The 23,099-nt window shown below is 38.6% G+C and overlaps 1 protein-coding gene across 1 annotated transcript in view; it reads left to right on the forward strand.

The window, feature by feature from the left end:
- Positions 1-3,494: 3,494 nt before the first annotated feature.
- The window catches only part of LOC136031045 (ATP synthase subunit b, mitochondrial-like), a 31,151-nt gene continuing 11,546 nt past the window's right edge, over positions 3,495-23,099 (forward strand). Inside the window, exons 1-2 of the mRNA XM_065710245.1 lie at positions 3,495-3,614; positions 19,215-19,454. Coding sequence (XP_065566317.1) covers positions 3,587-3,614; positions 19,215-19,454 — 268 coding nt within the window. The 5' untranslated portion in view covers positions 3,495-3,586. The remainder of the gene's footprint in view (positions 3,615-19,214; positions 19,455-23,099) is intronic.

Raw genomic sequence — 23,099 nt, forward strand, 5'->3', positions numbered from 1 at the left:
ATGCTATGAGCCTTTGTGGGGGTCAGAAGTTTTGTAATTTTTCCCTGTTTTTTAAATATATTGATTGATTGATTAATTGTTGGAAGTACAAAAATAATGTCACATCAAAAATTTTGATAGAACAGAATATGATTTACTGGCTATTATTTCACAAAAGCTAGCATGAACACTTCAGAAAAATTCTGATACAACAGATGTTAGGGAATAAATATGAAAAAAAAGTTAAATCAATTGTTAAAATGAGAAACAAAATAGGGGACATAAGAGTTTTTGTACCTCTTGGTCGACATTTGGGGACACAAGTAAAATTGGGTACCTGAAGCTCCACGAGTATTTGGGTCTTGCATTTGGAAGTATTGGGGGATTTTCTTTAGAGGGGGAAAGGAACGTCGATGAACGTCAGAACTAAGGCACTTGTGACCCAAATTCTGCAATGGGATAATCAATTGAGAATACAAGGTTTCGTTTGGATCCCTTGAACACTGATTTGCAGTTATTTCTTTAAAGAGCGATAAAATAGACCTGCTGTCGCTTCAGAATATCTTCCTAGGACAAGTCTGTAGACCTGCATCTGTAAGTCTCATTTCCCAAAATAATCCCTTTTTCCAAGATAGCAAAAAGTAGATAAAGTTTAGGATTTGGAAGGGATCTAAGCAAATTTAGTATTAGATATATGTACAATAAATAGAGCCCTCCAAAGGAAATTCCGACATAATCAGCAAACTCGAAGTCTTTAGTCTAGGCTTACATCTGACCTTAATAATGAGGGTGGGGCTCTCTCGAAATAATTAATTATTATAGTCAAAGTTTTCCTTATTTTCATATTTTATTTACTACAGGGAAACATATTACGCGCACCTTCATTTAACGCATAGATAAGTTACATTATGTAGTCATTTCACTCTAAAATTCAAATTATTTCACCGTAGAATGCAGCTGCTATAAAAGTGCCCCCTTTTTTGGAAATTGACAAGCAAATAATAATTTGTTCACCCTCTTTACCTAGTAGATGTTGCCCGTTTAAAATGGAATTAGTCAGAATTTAGCTCACCCCTCTAAGAAATCAGGAGTTTAGTGTAAATATAACATGCCTTTTCACATTATTTTACCCGAAGATTTAACTAGCTAAAGTCGTCAATTTTGGAGACGAAAGCTACCTTTTTCATATAAATATTTATATATTTATATAATTCCATAATCTCTTATGGAAGAAGCTTCAGTGCAAAAAGAAACCCAGTCCAAATGAGGGATGGGAACCCAGAGAGTTTTGGGCTGGGCAGGAGATATCTCCCCGTCCCAGGGTGCCTCAAGGGGAAGGAGCTGGAGTGGAGTATGGACAAGCATTCTTGGCCAGTCACCCACCTTAAACAAAGAGTAGAAAGACAGATACAGCCAACCTCTCTCAAAATATGATCCCGGAAGTTTCTCCAGTAAAACAGCATCTTGAGGTAGAAAATAGAAGGGATAAAGCTTCTGGGGCACCGAAAAAAAAGAGAGGGCTTTGGTGAAGTAGCCAAATTGAAGTGGCTAAAATGCCGTAGTAAATAATCCTTGGGGCTTAAACCTTTGTGCTGATGTATTGAAGGATATTAGGTTGCTGAAAATGTGAAGGTGGTATGATCATTTGCCTACCAACTCGAAGCTAGTATGAGTGGTCTGACGAGAAGCAACCTTTGCAAGAACGTTTCTTTTTCTCAATTGAATTTAAGTCTTAATCAAACAAGCTTAAATATTCTTGGACAACGATAAAACCTGATAGGTCTTTGTACTCAGCTCTGTTGTCTAGCGGTGAAAAAGTAAGTAAAGGAAACAAATTTTTTTGGGGGATGACAACAAGAAAAAACCCTGCAATTTGTAGTAGCAAATAGTAGTAACAATATGCACATAGTCCCTTCTCCTTGATTCAATATACCACTCCGCATACCCTGAAAGCTTCCTCTTAATACTCCAGGTGCTTCCTGGGACATTGCTAATGCAGTTTTTCGGTAATATAGTGGGGTTATGAGTAACAACTTTCAGAAAAATTTGCGGAAAAATCAAAACTAAATGAAAATAAACAATCTAAAAGACTTGATTTGAGTGCCAGGCTCAGAGTGAGGAGACTATTGCTCTAAAAGCGTTTCTGCTTTTTGGCTAAGATTCCAAATACTTATACAGCTATCCTGGATTCTAACTTGTCCTGGGATATTGATGGTAAGATATTTAAGGCATCAATTGCTATCTTAAAGAAGAGAAATATTGTTTAGTAGCGATTACAGCTTGAAGAAGTCAATTTTAAAGGGATGTGATTTATCTAGAGTTTTTGATTGTGCAGAAGAGAGCGGTAATGAGTAGAAAGAGCCGTATTGGTTCCGGCTGGCCTAGTGGCATTAAACTACTGGGGACAGGTAGCTCAGGTACCCGCATTTTCCACAATCAATAACAGCGTATTATTGTACATAATTGCACGTATTCATTGTTTGCTGACAGGACGAGAATAGTGCTTCCAGTGGCTAGTTTTTCTGAAGAAGAAGTCAAGGAGGTGAAAGGACTTTTTGTTAGTCCATATACCTCTTAATAATTTTTGGAACTGGGATCTGAATCCTGGTCGTTAAAAAGGTGTTATTTTTTGGAGTCAACAGATTATTGTTAAGTTAATTTAGCTCTTTACTTTTCTTTGAAATTTCTTTGAGGTAATATTTTTTTAAATCTTAAATATGATTAAGGCATCAAGTAGAAACTCTCAAATTTTTTTTTTTTAGAATGTTGAACTAAATCAAAAGACGCCAATGTATTATTCTATTAGGGCCTTCATTTTGCTTAGCCGTCCTGGCTATGTGGTTAGTATGCTGGCTAGAGAATTCTTTGTCGAAAGGGCACGGGTTCAATCCCAGGCATATCCAGTTATTTGTTTGGGATAGGGGTCAGTGGCGTGACTTTGTAAGCTCATCCAGGCTCGACCTTGTTCTAGATGGGCACCTGGAGAAATCTGGAAAAGGTAAGCTGGAAGGGTGTACGCAAGCACATGATGGTTGGCCTCCAGCCCCCCATCACAATTCTTAGCTGAAAGGCCACAAAATGGATATCTGCACCACCGGTTTGGACCTTAAGGATCTGGTGCTGTCTCACTTGCTTACTTGCCTATTATTTCAATTTGTCCATGATAAGATATATTTTGTCCAAAACTTATATAGCAGGATTTTTATTTAGCTTTGAAACATAAATTTACCAGCTTTTTCAATTAAAATGCCTTAGAATGTTATCTTATACCCAAACCCAAATTGATTCTATAGGGCCTTCAATGGCACAAAAGTGAACTTTCAGCGTTTGGATCTTGTTAGAGCCCAGTAAGAACTGCGGTTGATTTTGTGTAGTCAAATTTAACTACTATAGTAGAAGATGTGTATTCAGTTATTCACTCAGACTCGCAGAGAGATATTGGTAAAATATGATTGCAGAATTTAGCATAATCAAGCTCTCTTTTTTTATCTTATTGATTTATTGGCTTAAAGAAACTCTTTGTCGACAATACTGCCCAGGAAAATATAGAAACGTTTTCTTTAATAGCATATTTGAAAAAATTCTCACAGCTGGATTTTCTGTTAAAATGCTTTCTAGGATTGCTGTGCAGTCAGGTAAAAGATTAAGCTATTAATATTAAAGTAAGGCGATTGGGTACTTCAGACACTGTTTTACCTAAAGAAAAAAAAAGATGGGCCACCCATGGCCTGCAGATGTAGGCCTATGCCTGATGGTAACCCAAGACTAGGATGTTATTAAAATTCCCAACGATGGGTTTTTTGTTGTAATGAGACTCAGTTAAATGACTTTAGCCTTCATAAACTTTTCCAAAGTCTGTTTAGTTATCAAAGCCCTTTGTAGGATGAAAAGAACTAACAGCAAAAAGTAAAGTCTTGGCCATTTAACTTTAGCCCTCTAAACAAGGTAAACGGTCAACAGTATCAATTAGCAAGTTTTAGCTAATTTCTAATTATTTATTATACCCAAAATATTAGCAAAGGGTCCATAAAGGGCCTAAAAATCAGTTTCCATATAAAGTGAGTAGGTTATTATATTCTGAAAAGGCATCAAATTGTATGTTCACCTAATTCATAGCTTGGTATTGGAAAGATTGGATAATTTCAACCTCAGCTACTTTTGGCTATCCTGGAAAAGGGTTGTTTTAGGAAAATAAAACTTTCAGTAAGGAATTATAGGCCAAAATATACTCCAGGAAGATATTACCAAGCTTCCATGGTGCAATTTTTGTGATTAATGCATTTATTTAACCCAAGCTCCTATAAAGATAAAGCAATATAAGCAAGCATAGCACACACAGCAAGAATACATACAAGCACTAGCAAAGCAATCATAATCACTACATATCCCTTTTTTTCACTTTAAACTATTTGGTTCACAATACACCAGTACTGCAGCATATCATCACTATCTGAGATATCACTAAATTTATTTACATCACGAGAAGGCACTAGGCTTGCTTCTCTATTGTGTATTCTAAGTACACATAAGGTTTGTTACACTAGTAAAATCTACTATCACACTTAAGACTTCTTTTTTTCCTTTTTTTTAACAAGTGCAAGAAGGCACTAGGCTCACTTCTCTCATTGTACTCCTGGTATACACATTGCATACTTTTCACTTCACACAACTATTTACAGGTTCAATCTCTTTGCCGGGTCAATCACTCTTGCACCAACTTGGGGGAGAGGTGCTGCTCCACATGGCTGAATTGAGGCTTCAGATGAGGTGATCTCTGTCTCCATTTGGTCTAATGGTGCTGAGGAGTGCAGCGGTGATCTACTGAGCTGATTTCTGGGTGGTGACAGTGATTTTTGAGCCAGAATTTCTCTGTTTGGAGTAGAGAATGGGGTTGAAGATATGACAGTTGGCCCTGCAAGGTCTCTAGTCTCTGAGTCATTGCCAAGGCAGCTTGAGAGGTGAACTCTATTCCGTCTTATGACAGACCTGTTGTCTGTCTCAACTATGTAGGATTGAGGGGCCTCAGACTGGGCAATTACTCTTGCTGGGCTCCATTTGCCACCTGGAGTCTTCTGCATGTATACTGATTTCCCTACTTCTACTGACAGAAGAGGCCTAGACGTCACATCATACTGACACTTCTGTTGTCTCTGGAGAGCTGTGCACTTCTCCAAAAACTTGTAATTACTGACCACTTTCTTTTTTAGGTGGTCAGTGGTACATGGCAGAAGTGTCCTCAATTGACAACACATCAAAAGCTGGGATGACAAGGGTAGTTCATCCATGGGTGTGTTCCTGTATTCAAGCACTCCCAAGTATGGGTCTTCACTGTTTTCTGATGCCTTCATCATGAGGCTCTTTGCTGTCTGGACAGTCTTTTCCACAAGGCTGTTGGACTGGGGGTAGATTGGACTTGATATTCTGTGAGTGAATCCCCATGTCCTGGCAAAATCTTGGAATTCAACCAAAGAGTACTGAGGGCCATTGTCAGATATTAGTATAGATAGGATGCCATATCTGGCAAAATGAGATTTGAGTTTGGAGATGACAGCCTTTGATGTAGTGGAGCTGAGTTTGTCTACTTTGAAAAAACGGCTATGATAGTCCACTGTTACAAGATAGTCATTATTGTTGAGCATGAATAGGTCAGATGTGACTTTTTGCCAAGGAAGACATGGTATTTTGTGACTGATCATAGACTCTCTTTGGTTTGATGGCATGTTTCTAGCACATGTTTGGCAACTACAAACATACTGCTCAATGTCTGCATTCAGGCCAGGCCAATAAACCAGCATTCTGGCTCTTTGCTTGGTCTTTTCTACTCCAAGATGAGCAGTGTGGAGTTGTCTCAGGATGTCTGGCTGTAATATCTTGATTATGACCAATCTCTTACCTTTGAAGATGAACTCTTTGTTTGTTGACAGTTCATGCTGTATAGTCCAGAACAGATGTGCCTCTGACTGGCATGTTTTTCTGCTTTTCGGCCAACCTTCATGGATTGTTTTTGCCAGAATCCTGAGTTGGCTATCTGGAAGTTTCTTCTTGGATTTGTAGGATTTTCTCATCACTTACAGAAAGATGTCTAGAGATCTGATGAACATACATGTATATTTCTGTTGCTAGTTTCTCATTGATATCCAGAAGGTGGAGACAAGAAAGAGCATCAGCAATTGGTATTTCTGAACCTGGCCGGAATTGCAGATGAAGATTGTATGGTTGGAGTTGTAGCATTAGTCTCTGTACACTTGGAGGGGCCTTGTGGATAGGATTCAGTGATTCCATGGATGCGTCTCCCATAGAGGTAGTGGCGAAAGTGCTTGCATCCATAGACAATAGTGTACAGTTCCTTTTCAAGTTGGGAGTACTTTTGCTCAGTTTTGCTAAGTGCATGGGATGCATATTCTACTACCTCTCTGGTAGTAGTTCAACATTCCAAGGAGGGTAAGCAGCTCTTTGCAACTCTGAGGTCTGGGCATCTCTTCAATGGTTCTCAGTTTTTCTGGGTTTGGTTTCATGCCATCAGCTCCAATTACATGCCCAAAATAGCATATGCTGCTTGCACTGAAGCTGCATTTATCCTTGTTGAATTTAACTCCTTTTTCTAGTGCTCTTTCCATAATGGCTTGGAGTCTTTCATCATCCTCTTCTTGGTTTGCTCCATACACTAGAATATCATCAATAATGATGGCTACTCCTTCCAGCCCTTCAAATACCGTGCTGGAACTCATCTTGTGCTGAAAGTAAGCCAAAGGGCATTCTTAGGAATCAATATAGTGCTGAATGTTGTCATCTCAGATGCAGTTGCAGAAATGACTAATGACCAGTACCTTGACCAAGCATCCATTTAGCTGAACACCTTTGCACCATGCAGCTTGGCTGTAACATCTTCTAAGGTAGGTATGGGATAGTAAGGGTGCTTTATGCATTTGTTGAGGTCTACTGGGTCTATGCATAGCCTTACAGTTCTGTTCTTCTTTTTGATCATCACCATTGAATTTACCCATTCTGTGGGCTCCATGACTTTTTCAATGATTCCGTCTCTTTCCATTCTGTTAAGTTCGTCCTGGAGTTTGTCTTTTAATGGCTCTGGTACCCTTCTGGCTGGATAGATGGTTGGTATGGACCCATCTTTTAGATGCATATTGCATTCCACTTCAAGTCAGCAAATGCCTTCAAAGAGGCTTTTGTACTTCTTGTCTATGCTGGTTTGTTCTGCATTAACATTGAGTACCAGTTTGATGAGGTTCAAGTCTGTGCTGGATCAATATTCCACTATTGGAGTTGATGCTGAGTCAACTACATAGAATCTGTGAGCACCCCTTGGGTACTGTTTATTGCTACAGGTAAGGTCACAAGTGCCAATGACAGGAATCCTAGCACCACAGTTGCTGATTAGTTGATTGCAGATTCAGTTTTGGGTCAAGCTTGTCAAAAATGTTTTTGGGAATGACATTTGCTTGGGCTCCTGTGTCAATTTTGAAGTTGACTGAAAGCTGGTTGTTTAAGGTCAGTGGGACAAGGGCTTCATCTTTGCCACTACCTTTGTCAATGGCATACAGGAAAATTGTTTCTTGATCATTGACTGCCTCTCTGAATGACTCAGTTTCTTCATCAATGGTGTTTACGTTTTTGTTGCTGTAAAAGACCCTTGCAAAATGGTTTGGCTTATTGCACTGTGTACATATTTTCTCCCCTTCACTGGACATGCATGATTGGTTGAGTAAGATCCACCACAAAAATAGCATTCTCTACCCTTGGTGTGGTTATTAACAGAAGCTTTCTGATTTTGGAAACTATTCCAGCTTGAACCACGTGTGATTGCATCAACTTCCTGCATGATAAATATTGGTTTACTACCACTGAATGATTTTAGCTGAACTGGGGTTGTTTCGTAGGTTCTACATCTTGACACTGCACTTTCAAGAGTTAATGAGTCACCTTCTGCTAACAATTTCTCTCAAACAGCTTGGTTTTGAATTCCATAGACAATTTGGTCACAAATCATTTCATCTTGTTCTGTGTACAGACATGGTTTGGCCAATGTTTTTAATTCTGTGATGTACCTTTCAATACTTTTGTTTTCTAACTGGTCCCTCTTTTGGAAGATGTATCTTGCAAACACAGTGTTTTTCTTTGGGCTTGCATAGTCTTTAAAGTATTTGATAAGGGGTTCAATTTTGTTGGCTTTACTCTTTTCCATTTTGAAAGTATTGAAGATATCTTGTCCCTTTTCTCCCATCCAGATAAGCAGGTAGGCACACTGAGATTTTTCTGTCTTTTCTGCCAGCGGTCCTATAAGCATCAACCAGGCATGCTGTTCAAATCGATTCCATTCATGTGCCAAGGAGGTGACATCCCAGTTTATGGATGGCTGCTGGACTTACATAGTGCTGTTAGATTTCAATGCCAAGATCCCACTTCTGACACCATGCAACGTTTGTGATTAATGCATTTATTTAACCCAAGCTTCTATAAAGAAAAAGCAATATAAGCAAGCATAGCACACACAGCAAGAATAAATACAAGCACTAGCAAAGCAATCATAATCACTACACATGGTAATCCTCTTCTGATGCCAGTCTTAGAAATTTGCATACTTGACAGATCTGTACCTGTGAATGTTTTGACAAAACAACATTATAGTTATGGTAAAATTATAGCAGTTCATATAACTGGCTTTCCTGTAAAGTGAATATACCATTTGATGCCTTTTTTATGCTCTTTACAAATATAATAATTGCTTCTACCTTAAACAGAGATTTAAGCATTTATTGACCTCTTAAAAATGACAAATTTAAAAAAAATTATGACAGTTCATATAACTGACTTACCACTTCATGCCTTTTTTTATGTTCTTTACAAATATAATCATTGCCTCTACCACAAATTCAAAGTTAAGTGCTTTTTGAGCTCTTAAAAATGACAAATTTTAATTAAAGTATGACTTATTGCTTGTTTTCTACAAAATAATACCATGTTTCCCCAGCACCATCTTTTCCATCATTCTTTGAAAAAAAAAGGCTATGTTTTCTCAGTACTAAAATTATTTATAATAAGATTAGTTTAGGTTAAAAAGTGCTTAAATTTGAATTTAAGCATTGAAAAAGGCATCAAGTGATGTCTTCACTTTATTGGTAAGCCAGTTATATGAACTCCTATAATTTTACCAGTATCATTTATTTATTCTCAGTTATCAGCTAATTTTAGTTTGTCAGTTTTATAAGTCATAATCAATGTTGTTGTTTTTTTTTTTCTTCTTCTTTTTTTAAATTTAGGAAATGTATTTTTTGATCTTTGAAACCTCATAAATTGGGATTGAGCAAGGTTATGAAGTTGAAAACAGTTTTGTTGTGCATCACTTAAGAAGAAGATCTGTTTTGCAAGGTTTTACTTTTATAACACAAAGATATTAAAGGTCATCAAAGGTCAGGGCCCTCCAGAGAGAGAAAGATTAAAGGTAGGCTAAATACCTTCACAGGACATACTCTAGTCTGCAGACCCATCCCTGAAAGTTTCATTGGGTACTTGTGTATTATTTAGAACATACTCAATAAGTGAAGTTAGGTTCTTTCATGAAACAAACTACAATGCAGTACATTTTAATTAAATATTTGGTACTTGTTCATTATTAAATTGATTCAATTCAGAACGCACTCAAGAATTTTGCTGAGAAAATCCAGTTTCATAGACACAAAGACAAATCTCAATTTAGTTTGCTATGCATAGTGATAGAAGATAGTGTCTGAACATGGATTTTGAAATGAAGATTTGGGATTTTCCAAAGACTGAGAAAGAGGCAATTATATTTTATCAGCATAAGGGGCTGTTCCCCTAAACACAACAGTGTGTCAATGGACACAATATGACTTTATACTCTTACAAGAAGGAGCATTTTTGGAAGTGTAACAATAGGCTATGTTTGAAAAAAGTCGGATATTTTGATAGACATCTTTTAAAATTCATTCTAGGCCTTAATGGACATCCTGAGGACATATTTATGTATGTACCTGCATCATAGTTTGTTTCAAAAAGAAGCTACTTTACTTATTGAGTGTATTCCAAATAATACACAAGTACCTTTCATTTTCATAACCTAACCCATTTCCAAGATAGCCAAAACCAGCTAAAGTAGAATTTTACACAAAGATCATCAAATCTGCCATTCAGATTTTTTCAATAAAATTTGGAGCACAAAGGGTTTTTCCAAAGTTTATAAAACACTCTTGATATACTCATCCTTTAAACCATATAAAGTGGGATTGAGCAGTGCTAGAAGAATAAAAACAATTTTCTTGGTCTCATTTGAGCAGTAGATATATTTTGGTATTTTTTTTTTAACCAATAATCTTAAAGGTCATTCCTCTCTGGAGAGAGGTAGAGGTAGGTTCTTCAGCATATGACCTAGGTAAACTACTTTTATAAATAGTAAATAGCTCTTAAACTAGAATTTTACCAAATATCCTTTAATTCCCTTATTATGACCATTTCCTACTCTATTTGGAGACAACCTGCTTTCCATTTGACTCTAGATATATGACCAAAATCAATAATCTTTTGCCATCTGTCATCTTTCTTATGTAAATTGTGTCCTTTCCATCTCAGCCTTTATCTCATTATATCCCTAGAAAGCAGGATAAGATCACATTTCTCATACAATCTATTGTTTGTGACATTGTTAGTCAAATGGGTGCACAAAACTCTCTGTATGCAATTCCTGTGGAAAATGTCTAAAAAATATTGAAAATATAACACATGCTCTAAACTTCTTAAATTATCTACAAGATTGTGGAATTTTCCAAAAATCCACAGATCAAGTACACTGAGTCGTTAATCTTCTACATTTGGAGATACCTGTGCAGAAGAGAGGAATAACAAACACAAAGGGCCATATTGGTGCTGGCTGGATATCCATCTTTAATCTGCTGGAGATAGGCGATTTGAGTATCTGCACTTCCCAAAGGTCCAAAAACACCCCTCTCCCAAGTTCTGAAAAATCCATGACAAATTGACATTTGTTAGCTGAACATTATTTTTCCCACATTTTAAAGAAACTCAGAGCTATTTTTCCCATACCATGGTGCTGCCTAGCAAAAATAAGGCCACATCAAGTAGGAAATCAAAAGGATGTCTGACAAATATCTTGCCTGCAATATTGCATTAGAAGATGATTTTTATGCCATTCTTTGTGATGGGTGTGGCAAGTGGATATGTTTTGAGTGTCTAGACATGCCTAAACCTGAATATCTGTTTATCACAAAAATATCCTGATGTGTAGATATTTGTATCAAGTGCCCAGCATGTAAATACCCATCAACATCAGTTAACACTCAAAATCCAAGTTTTGAGAATATTGTACATGCTACAATAAATAGCATGAAAAATGAGATCATTAACAAAAATCCCAATTGAAGCAGCTTTTCAGGAAATTGTTCACTCATCATTAAAAAACTTGGAAATATCACTAAAAGCTGAGATCTCACAAACTATCAGCAAGGTTAAATCACAAGTATCAGTCCTAGAAACCTGGGTGTCCAAAAAATGCTTGCTCTTTGAAATGCATTCTGAAGTCCAGATGGTAGTTCTTCAAGAGACAACAAGCATCCTAGCTGATCGTACCCAGCATCATGATAGTAAGATCCAGTGCCTTTTTTCCAAAGAAAGGGACAGGCAATGTAGAGCCCTTAACATAGTTGCATTTGGAGTCCCTCCACAACCCAATGACCAGCTATCCATCAAGTCTTATCTTGATCAAAAGTATAAGCTCAGAGATGTTCATGTCAATAATGGGAGAAAACCTCTAATCCCTTATAACTCTCTGCCATCTACATCCCCTCCTCCTGTTGACCACTCCCATCAACCACTCCCATGAGCTCCGCAAGGATATACAATTTTGTGGTGATGCATCCAAAACAGAGAGAAACAGGAGAAAGGCCTTAGTTGAAGAGCTGAAAAGAAGAATAAGCTCAGGTAAGCCTATCCTCATGATCTTCAAGGGCAAAATTGTTCCAAAAAACAAGGCTGTTCATTGCAGTTGGAAAGCCCCACCTGGGCCCCCTCCAAACCAATCCACAATGGAAACCTAGTTACATCATTGCCTCTTCATGTAAATAGTTTTGTTTCTCCATTGCCTTGTTTGTTGTTTTGATAAACTGTCAGTTGATATTTCTTGTGAAGCTTCATCCAATCCTTATTCAAACGTTTCTCATGTCCATCTAAGTGTTTTTTCTGCTGATGACAATTCAAATGTTCTATCTAATAATTTGTTCATGTCATGTCAGAGCTGAGCAAATTCAAGTTTTGCAAGTGCCATATCCAAAATTACTTCTGAGTCTCAACAGCCAAATTTCCCAAGTCAGAAGCCCCCTTCTGAAAATACTTTCCATTGTCAAAGAGGAGTTGGTGTTTATGTAAGAGCCAGTATCCAGGTTAGTGTTGTAAATCCTTCTATGCTTGATATATCTTTGATTGAAAGTGTATGGCTTGATACCTCCATTGCTAATAAAAAATTGTGTCTTGGGTACATCTATTGAAGTCCAAGTGCTCCTTCCCTTGAAGATAGTGAATTGGCCCTCAAAACTGTTATTGATGAAATGGCATCTTCAATATCCCTTCCTAGCTCATCTGAGTTAATAATCATTGGAGATTTTAATTTTTCTGCAATTGAGTGGGTGCAAAGTGAGTCTTGAGTTTGCCAATGATTATTGCTGATGTTTGGTTCTGAAGTGGATTGAATTTGAAATAACGGTTGTAGTAGTCAACTGTGATAAGGAATTGGGCTTTTTCCCATTCAAATAAGTCTACTGCTACATGTTGCCATGGTAGTGATGGTATTTTTGTGTTGATGAGTGGTTCTCTGGTTGTTCAGGGCATGGTGGGCACATATTTCGCATTGTCCAACAAAGGATTTGATCTTGGTGTTCATGCCTGGCCAGTATACCAGCATCCTCACGCATTGCTTTGTTTTTTCAATGCCGAGGTGTGCTGCGTGCAGCTGGATAAGAGTTTCTTGTCTGATGACCTGGGGTATGATGATTCTCTGGCCTTTGAAAACTATTCCGTCAACTTCTGCCAGCTCACTTCTTATGTTCCAGAATGCTGATGCATCAATGGGACATGTTTTTTGAGGTGATGGCCAACCATGCTGTATGACAGACTGAAGAGTGCTGAGTTGTTTATCATGTTTGGTCAGTTGATGGATTTTCTTGAGTTTGCTGTCGCAAACTCAACATAAGCTTTGATGTCTCTCTGCATCTGGAAGTCAGTGTCTGGGAGGTGTAGTCGCAAGAGCGCGTCAGCTACAGGTATGTTGGAACCTGGGCTGTAGATGACCTCCAAGTCATATGGCTGAGTTTGGATCATCATTCTCTGTAGCCGTGTTGGCGCTTGGTGTAGAGGTTTTGACAGGATGGTTTCCAGTGGTCTATGGTCGATGGTGACTGTTAACTTCCATCCATGGATGTAATGATGGAAATGTTTCAATCTGTACACAATTGCGTACATTTCTTTTTCAAGTTGCGAGTAGTTTTGTTCAGTCTTGCTGAGAGCTCTAGATGCGTAGCCACAAATGTTTCCATTGGTTAAGATCTCTGACCCTATTCTGTGCTTTGAAGCATCGACTTTCAAGTCAACTGTGTGACTGCTGTGGTCAAAGAAGGCTAGATTGTCAGTGATTGACCGCTTGATGGCGCTGAAGCATTCTTTGTGATGTGGTTTCCACTCAAACTGTACTTCTTGTATGAGGTCTAGTAGGGTCTTGTTTCTGGATGAAAGACTGGGGATGTATCAGGATAGGAAGTTGAGCATGCCCAGAAGGGTTTGGAGTTCTTCCTTGGTTGTTGGACTTGGCATTTTTTTTTTATGGCATCGAGTTTTTTGGGCTCTGGTTTGATTCCTTCTTTGCTGATGATGATGTGACCAAAGTATTTTACTTGTTCCATTCCGAATGTGCATTTTTCCCAATTGAATCTCACTCCTTTCTCCCTGGCGCGTTTAAGGACTGCACAGAGCCTATTGTTGTGCTCTTCTTGACTTTTTCCATATATGAGGATGTCATTGATGAGGATGCGGATGCCTTCCAACCCTTTGAATATCTTGTCCATTTGACGCTGGAATTCATCCTGTGCTGACACAAGACCAAATGGGTATCTTTTCCATCTGTATCTTCCAAATATGGTGCTAAACGTTGTGTAGAATGATGACCATTTGGTTAGCAGCAGTATCCAGTAGCCTGACCCGACGTCAAGCTTGCTTACAGTTGATATGCCGTGTAAGTCCTCTGTTGCGTCATCAAACGTGGGGATTGGGTGATGAGGTCGTCGGATTGCGTTGTTTAGATCCACAGGGTCTGTACATAGGTGGACGCTCCCATCCTTCTTTTTTACCATGACCATGGTGTTTACCCTGTCAGTTGGCTCGCTGACATTTCCAATTATGTTTAGGGCCTCTAGTCTGTCCAGCTCATCCTTAAGTTTCTGTTTCATTGCTAAAGGTACTTTTCTCGCAGGGTAAACAGTAGGGACAGCATTTTCTTTTAGGTGGATCTTGCATTTGTTTTCCAGGTTTCCAATTCCTTTGAAAGTGTCCTTGTACTCATTTACCAGTTTGGAGTAAGCACTAGTCATCCTGTCTTCTTTTTGGATGTTTAATATCAGCTTGATCAGCTCCAGATCTTTGCAGGTTTTTAGACCCACGATTGGAGTTGTGTGTTGGACCTGACAATGTAGAATGCATGTGACTGTGTCTTTCCATCTTTGTATTGGCAGGTCAGGTGACTGATTCCCGCATATGGGATAGCTGATCCACCGTAGCTTGTCAGTTTGTGGCTGCCTTTTATCAAGCTAGGTTTTATTGGCAATTTATTGTAATACTGGAGAGGTAGCACATTCACTTGTGCTCCTGTGTTGATTTGGAATTTTTTACACATTTGCCCCTCAATAGATAATTTGGCAAATGCTTCATCTTCTCTTGTATTGTTCTGTATTATGTACAGGAACCCCTCTTCTGTGTTGTCTGCTGTTTCAGATATTGCTTCACCATCCTCCACAGTATGTACAGCTTTCTTTTCTGCACTTCTGCAAACCTTTGCAAAGTGGTTTGGCTTCCTGCATTTTGAGCGAGTCTTCCCTTTTGCTGGGCAAATATGGTTCTGTAAGTACGTTCCACTGCAGAAGTAGCATTCTGGTTTCTTGGACTTGGGGTGTGGCCAACTTTTGGCAATGGAATCGATTTCCTGCTTGATTCCTCTGCCTTCAAAGGTTTTCAGCTGTGCTTGGGTTGTTTTGAATGCTCTAAAAATGGCTATTGTTTGGTTCAGGGATAGGGTGTCTCCTACCAAGAGGAGTTTCTCACGTATTTTGGGATTGGCCACTCCACCCACTATCCTGTCTCTTAGCATTTCGTCTTTGTCCGCATAACCGCATGGTTTCACTAGGATTTTCAAATCGGTAATGTATTTGTCTATACTCTCCTGCTTTTGGTCATGCTTTTGGAAGATGTATTGTGAGAAGACTTGATTTTTCTTTGGGGCTGCATATTCTCTGAATTTTGTGAAGTGTGTACCAACGTCTTCCTTTTCAGCATCAGTTAGGTCAAAAGTGCTGAAGATTTCTCTCCCTTGTTCACCTGCCCAGATGAGAAGATATGCACATTGCTGTCTTTCCGGCCAGTGGTCCAATGAACATTAACTTAGCATGGTTTTCAAACTTCGTCCATTCAGATTCTAGATTATCCGAGCTCCAGTTGATTCTAGGCGTTTCTGCATCCATCCCACTTCTGACACCATGTAGTGTGCGCGTCGGATTGAGTGAAGTCTATTTATTCAAAACCCTAGCACCTATAAAAAATAACAACAATAAGCTGGGGGTAAATAAACAATGTGCACACTAAGCAATTTGTAAGCAAGCATTACTGCAGAAGGAACTGGACATTCTTCATCTAATAGTAGAGACTCACCTTTTTTATCTTGCCTATCAAATAATTTTCTTCATCAGACTATTGATAAGCCTACATGCCATAAAGCTGATCAGAATCCCTTGCTGTTAGACCTTGTCATATTGCATGATCCTGATTCCCTCATTTGTAATGATTATTTACCACCAATTGCTAGTAGCAACCACCCACTTATTCTGTCTCTGTTGTCCCTAAATAGTTGTCCTCAACCTAAATTTCGTCCTCAGACTTTCTCTGACTACGAGGCAATACAGCAGGAACTATCATCTGCAAACTGGTCAATGCTTATCACCAGTGACATCAATGAGTCTTGGTTAAATTTTGAAAAAATACTCCTTGCTCTTGAAAAGAAATACTCCAGGGTTATTTTTAGAAAATAACCTAAAACATTTCCCTTCCTCACTAAAGAAGTTAAGAAGCTGATTTAACCAGAAATCTAGAGCATGGAAACAGCATATGAAGAAGAGGAATCAGGAAACCCTGTCAATTTACAAGGCAGCACAGAATTGTGTAACAGATTCTGCCAAAAACTGAAATCTGCTTACAAGGAAAAATTAGCTTCTAACATCAAGTTAAACCCAAAATCTTTCTGGAGACTTGTCTCTGCTAAAAACCCAAATCGTCATACTATTCCTGCCTTTGTTGAACATGGTGTACTACACTCATTTCCAATAGATAAGGCTGACCTTCTAAATGCACAATTTGCTTTTGCCTTCACCCAAAACTCAGGTACCTCCTCACCAGATCCTCCATTGTATGAAGTGCTTTTTCCCATGCCTTGTCTGTCAGTAAGTGAAGTAATGGTGTTCATCCACGTCTTCTTAAGGAGTGTTGAAAAGCTCTCAATTACCCCCTGTGCATGCTGCTCCAGTTATCTCTTCAAAATGGGGAACTATTGCATGATTGGAAAACATCTTATATAACCCCAGTCCATAAAAAGGGACAAAGAGACTGCAGAAAATTACCATCCTATAAGCATCACAAGTTACTTAGGCAAATTAGGCATTTTTACTCACAGCTGACTCACTCTGCCATTTTAGTTAGTAGAGAGTATTCTGCCTCTGATATTTTTTTTTACAATCAGTGCATATTCATAGGCTACATCCATCACAGTTCATAGCACTTGAATCTACATCTAAGTTCTCATCACATGTTGTGTACTTATTGGTCCCTTTTTGCGGCTCTGACAAGGTCACTTTGGTTGTATCCTGTTACCAGCTTTAAAGAATCTGTGGTAGACAAGACCATTGGGAAGTGCAATGCACAAAACACCTGTCCCTTGCAGTTTAAGGATTAAAAATCTTGCTGGTACTAGTATGGCCCCTTGATTGTTTACTATTGCTCCCTTCTGCACAGGCTATCTCCAAACAAAAAAAAGCCTGAAATCCGCAAAAATCCTAAATAATATCTCCAATATGAAAAATAACCGGGCCAATGTTTTCTTTGGCTTTATAGAAATATAACACTTGGTTTTATTTGGCAACAGTGCAAATTAAAAAGAAACAGATGTATTTGAAATGTAATAATCCTTTGTTTGTTTTAATCAAAGTTCAAACACAATGGATGAATGCTCTTGGGGATAGAAAATAAAATATGACTAACTTCAAAGTCTAGGTAAGTGAATTCACATGCTAAGAAAAGCCACTTAAGGATAAATATTAGTTGAAAGTGATAAAAGGGTTGTCTTAAGGGAAGCATCTTTACCCAAATGAGTGACCAATAGCCTGCTGGCATCCATATTTCTTAAATACTTGGTTTCATGTAGTTTTGTAATCTTCCAGTTTAGGTGTGGGGTAGAATGTACACATGATTGTCTTGTTCAGGTCAACAGGTTTAATACAGATTCTCAGACTACCATCCTTCTTTTCAACAGCTACCATTGAATTTACCCAGTTTATGGTTGTGGTAACCTTCCTGATGATACCGTTTTGTTCTATTTGATCAAGCTCTTGTTTTAGTTGAGGTTGGAAATTTCTGGCTAGATGAACTTTCAGGATGGCACCTTTAAGGTGAAAGTGGTAAATGTAGTAAAAATATAGTAAAATATATTAAATATTTAAAATATAGTAAAAATAAGCTTTCTGTATGCCTTCAAATACATATTTGAATTGTTTAATAGTGCTGTCAATATTTGTCTCTCTGGGTTAGTTTTTGAAGGTAGCATCAAGGCTGCACCAATGGAACTTTTTAGGAGGGGGTTATCTAGAAGAGTCTCAAAACAATTATTTCTATATTTTTGAAAAGATAGAAAAATTTTGAAACGATAAAAAATATTGAAATAAATTTGAAAAGATAAAAATATTCAAATAATTTTGAAAAGATGAAAAATTTTGAAATAATTTTGAAAAGATAAAAATTTTTGAAAAGACAAAAACTTTGAAATAATTTATGAAAGATAAAAAATTTTGAAAAGATAAAAAAAAGTTTGAAATAATTTTGAAAAGATAATTAACTTTTAGATAATATTGAAAAAAATGGAAAAAATTGATATAATTTTGAAAAGATATTTTAATTGATACAGGTTTGTCTATTAGTATTTTAATGGTTATTGATGATTTCGTACAGCAAAACTACAGGGCACTGTAAAATTTGAAAAATACTGATAAAATATTTAAACCACCCAAAAAAGCATAGGTAAAATAACAATTTGCTGGGGTCCATAAAATTACAGTAAAACAAACAAAATACTTAAGTTTACGGTAAGCAATTTTTATATTTACGATGCTACTGCATAGCTCTACTTGAAGAGTTTGTTACTTAGCCTAGGGTGAAAAAACTCTGGTATTAACTTGAGAAAAAAAAAACTTTGAACAGCAGAAGTTGCCTTGCAAAACTTTTAAATTCTTATATTAGATTTTTTTTTTCATAGACAGCAAATAAATTCTTTCTTATGATGGAACTCTTGGGGCTTTTCTGGAAAACATAACTGAGATGCCTAAAATGTCCAATTTAATTAAACCACATTCTAGATTAGTAAATAGCACTATGTGGTGTCTGTAGACAGTTCAATTAGTAAATTCTACTATGTAAACAGTGTAAATAAAGCCACAACTGTCTTTTGCAAAGAAGTCATTTTTTTCTATTTTATTTTTTGTATTCAAATCTATGGCTATCTCTTTAATTATACCAGTTCATACTCAAATAAAAATCATTCTCAAGTTGTGTTTTAACCATTTTTAAGCATCAAACCTACCTTATAATCAAAGCATTGAAACATGCAAACTCTATACCAAGCCAGTTCTAAATCCTTTTTTTTAAGCTATATTGAATCATTTCTTTGTTTTCAGCTCGCCCAATTGCTGCCCTCCAGTCTGTGAGACCTGTACAAACTAGTTCAACTAAAACCTCTGAGGTAGCATCTGCGTCTGCTGCTCCAGTTGTCCAATTCAAAGGCCCTAATGAAGGAGTAGAAAGAGATCATGTTGGCTTTCCAAGACCTCTTCGTCCTGTTAATCCAGGCAAAGTACGAGTGGGCTTTGTTCCAGAAGAATGGTTTACCTTCTTCTATAATAAAACTGGTGTAACTGGTAAATTTTATCAAACTTTTTTTGTCTTTATTTGATATATTTCAGGTTATTTGACAATTTGATATATTTTGATGTTGACAACTCCGATGTCAACAAACCCATGTGTTATTTACGAATTTCTAATTGTGGATTATTGCCTCAAATAGTGAGTCAAAGACATTTTTCCATACCTAGTGTGTTATTTTCCTTATTAATAGACCCTAAAGTGTTATACTATACTTACTTACCTTGGATTTTTATTGTGTTTGATTTGTTTCTAGTTGGTGATATATAAGTGTAATTCCCTAGAGATTTCAACGTGTCCTGATTTCGACTTTTTTTTTTTGTCGCTGTTGCCGCTCCGAAGTTGCCAATATAATTTCTTTTGGGCGAATTTGAAAAATCAGCCAAAAAGTCGGCAGCCGAAAACGTTTGGAAAGTTTGGTTATCATATTCAAAGTCCAGTGAAATTTCGTCAAAAAGCCACCAACAGACCAGAGAATTGAAGATTGTGTGATTTAAATGTGTTTGTCTAATTAGGCTAAACTTACAAGACCTCTGTCAAGAGATTTAGATAGTAAATGACTTCAGCATAGGCTTCAGTCTAGTCAAGGTTACTCTGCTGAATTTCATCGGCTGTCGAGTGAGGATTGGTTGTCTGAAGAATTATCTGGATCTAAAATCAAATTCTTTTGAAGAATTTTCCATGCAAAGCGAGCCGCGAAATAATATTCCCGATAGGTAAACGTACACAGGTTGTAAGCAGAAGAGGGGCGGGTGCCTGCCGCAAGAGCCGTACGTACCTGCTGGTATTTAGTTACCCTTAAATTGCGGGGAATAGGTGAGCAGGTCCCGACGCTTCCCTTATACTTGTGTACGCTATCCGAAAATTGCGTTGAATGCTGTGACGTAAGCGATGGGGACTCTCGTACGCAATGCTGTACTGAACTTTCTCACGCGATCCATGCAAGCGGGGAACAAAATTGAAAGCATTGTTAAGCGAGCTGTGGAGTTCTTTGATCATGCTGAAATTCTTAGTGCGAAGGAGAAACTTATAACGCTTGCCAATGAGATTGGTTATGATTACGTCTATCGGAAAACGGCAAACGATTCTGATAACGTGATGGAAATGGCGAAAATCCTAGCCCTTTGCGCTAAAGAGAAAAAGCCCTTGCCTACTTTCGTAATTTTTGATCCGCAGGAAGTGCCCACCTGCCCTGATGAAGTCAGTGCCTGCGTGAGAATAAAAGTAAACGAGATGTGTCGAAAGTTTGATGCCGGATTAGGGGCTATCGCGGATAAGATCAAACTTGCATCTGAACAGTGTGCTCAGCAGCTCGCCGGGGTATCGCAGCAATGTACTACCATAAGCGACGCTATTTCCCAGGGCTCACCCACTCCCCGTTCAGCAGCGAATCCGCCATCAAAGCCACTCTACTCGGTGGTTGTGAAAGCAAACGATATGCCGCCTGAGTTAACGTCCCCACAATCCCGGAAAGACTTCTTTGCAAAGGTTTGCCCTAGCGACGTAAGCTCCGATTCTCTTACTCTGAAACGTAGCAACGATGAATGGAAGATTCTTGTCCAGTCTCGAGATGCCGCTACCCAACTTGCAGAAGCAATGAAAAGGAAGAACATAACCACTAAAGTCAAAGTTCCCCAGTTTGTCGGTATCATGAAAAGAGTACCCTCTTCAGTTAGCGAGAGTGAACTCTGTCAAATTGCTGGTTGCGACAAAGTGGCGCAATGCGGATCTACGAGAGCGTTCAAGTTATTCTATGCAAGTCGACAAACACTTGAAAACGCTATCGCGAACCCGCTGAAGATTTGTTTAGAACTGTTCAGGATTGAAGAGTTCCGCTTTCTACCGAGGAGGTGTTTCAAGTGCCATGCTGTTGGTCATTTAGCAGCTGACTGTTCACAACCAGAAAGGTGTTCGCGCTGCGGTGGCGATGGTCACAGCTCTAGTAAGGACAACCCATGTAGTAATCCGCAAAAATGCCTAAACTGCGGCTCTAGTAGACACTCTTGCTACCATGCTGCTTGTCCCTTTAACAAAGCCCAGCCTAACACTAGCACGTAAATGGAAAATCGAATATTCTGCTGGAATATGAACGGTAAAGTGTTGGACAGAATCCCCCTTCTAACTGACCTTTCTAAAGAATATAACTGTATTTGCATACAGGAACACTTTCTGACCGATGATAGTGTAAACCTTCTAAAGTTTTCCTCGGATATGCATTACCTCGTTCAACCTGCGCGAAGATCTGGGACTCGGGGTCGTCCCTCTGGTGGCCTAGCCATAATCACGCGCTCTAACTCGGGGCCCCCCGTGTGTGTCGAGCAGAATGAATGGTTCCAAGCTGCCAAAATGCATGGCGTGTTTTTCGTAAATGTTTATTTACCAACCAATTACAATGACATCGCTTCAGAAAAGAAGTTTGCAAAAGCATGCCAGAAGCTCGGAAAGTGCCTCCTCAGTTTAGTCCAGAAATCATGCCCTGTTATAATTCTTGGTGACTTTAACTGCAATCTCGACGATCATTCCTGCCCTCGGGCTGTACTATTGCTGAACGCCTTACCAAGCGGATTTAAAGTTGCTAAGAAGGATAAGTGCTATTCCTATATCAGTACCGCAAAAACCGTCTCAAATCTTGATCATGTAGTAACTTACAAACTGGACCTAGAGTCAGTCTCGGTTGGATCTGACGGTGCCTATTCGGATCATTTACCTCTCTCTTTTGCAATACCAGCCGTCAGTCCCCAGTGTGCTCCAAAAACCAAGCCTGAGCCAGCACGTGATTGGAAAAAAGTAGTCCGTGAGCAGTTCCAGCTCAATTGTGAACAAATTTTGAAGAAAATTAAAGTGCCTTTCCACCTCCTACAGTGGGATTGTGACCTAACGGAAAGCGAGATACGCCTGCAACTGAACATGTATTTCTACGAAATTTGCCACTCCTTGAGAGTAGCTGAAAGGGTTGCTGTCCCATTACGTAGCGTCCGACGTGGGTCGCGAGTGAAAGGATGGGCCTCTAACAGTGAGCTTGTGAAGGCAAGAGCAGCTGCCAAGTTCTGGCTGGGGGTTTGGCACGAGTGCGACCGGCCAAAAAGCGGGGTAGTCAATGAATTGCGGGTTTATACAAAACGGCGGTTCGCGAAAGAGCTACGAAAACATCGTAGTAGCCTCAAACGGGAAACAGTTTCAAAAATCATTGAAAACCCTAATTTGGTCTGGAAGCTCCGTGCCAGGCCTGTAGAAAGTACGGGACAAAATGCTAGTGATATAGATGAGGAAATATGGGTAGATTATTTTGCTGCTGAATTCTCCCCACCAGATGAAGTGAAAAATAAAAAGTTTAGCGAAGAGCTCGATCAGCTTATGACGAAAGAGCATAATTACCTCGTGATTTCTAGTGCGAAAATAACCCACCTTTGTCAAAAATTAAAGAAGAAATTATCCGCCGGTGCCGACCAAATCTGTGCTCTACACCTACTGAATGGTGGTCCAGTTCTATCGGAGCATTTAGCAATAGCTTACCAAATTATACTAACACATGGTATTGTACCGGACATTTTCTGTTTAGGTGTGATCACTCCAGTTTTGAAAAAGGGTAAACCTGCTCATGAACCATCGTCATACAGACCCATTACTGTATCATCTGTGTT

This window comes from Artemia franciscana, chromosome 9 (assembly GCF_032884065.1).
Source record: "Artemia franciscana chromosome 9, ASM3288406v1, whole genome shotgun sequence".
In the NCBI taxonomy this organism is placed as follows: domain Eukaryota; kingdom Metazoa; phylum Arthropoda; class Branchiopoda; order Anostraca; family Artemiidae; genus Artemia; species Artemia franciscana.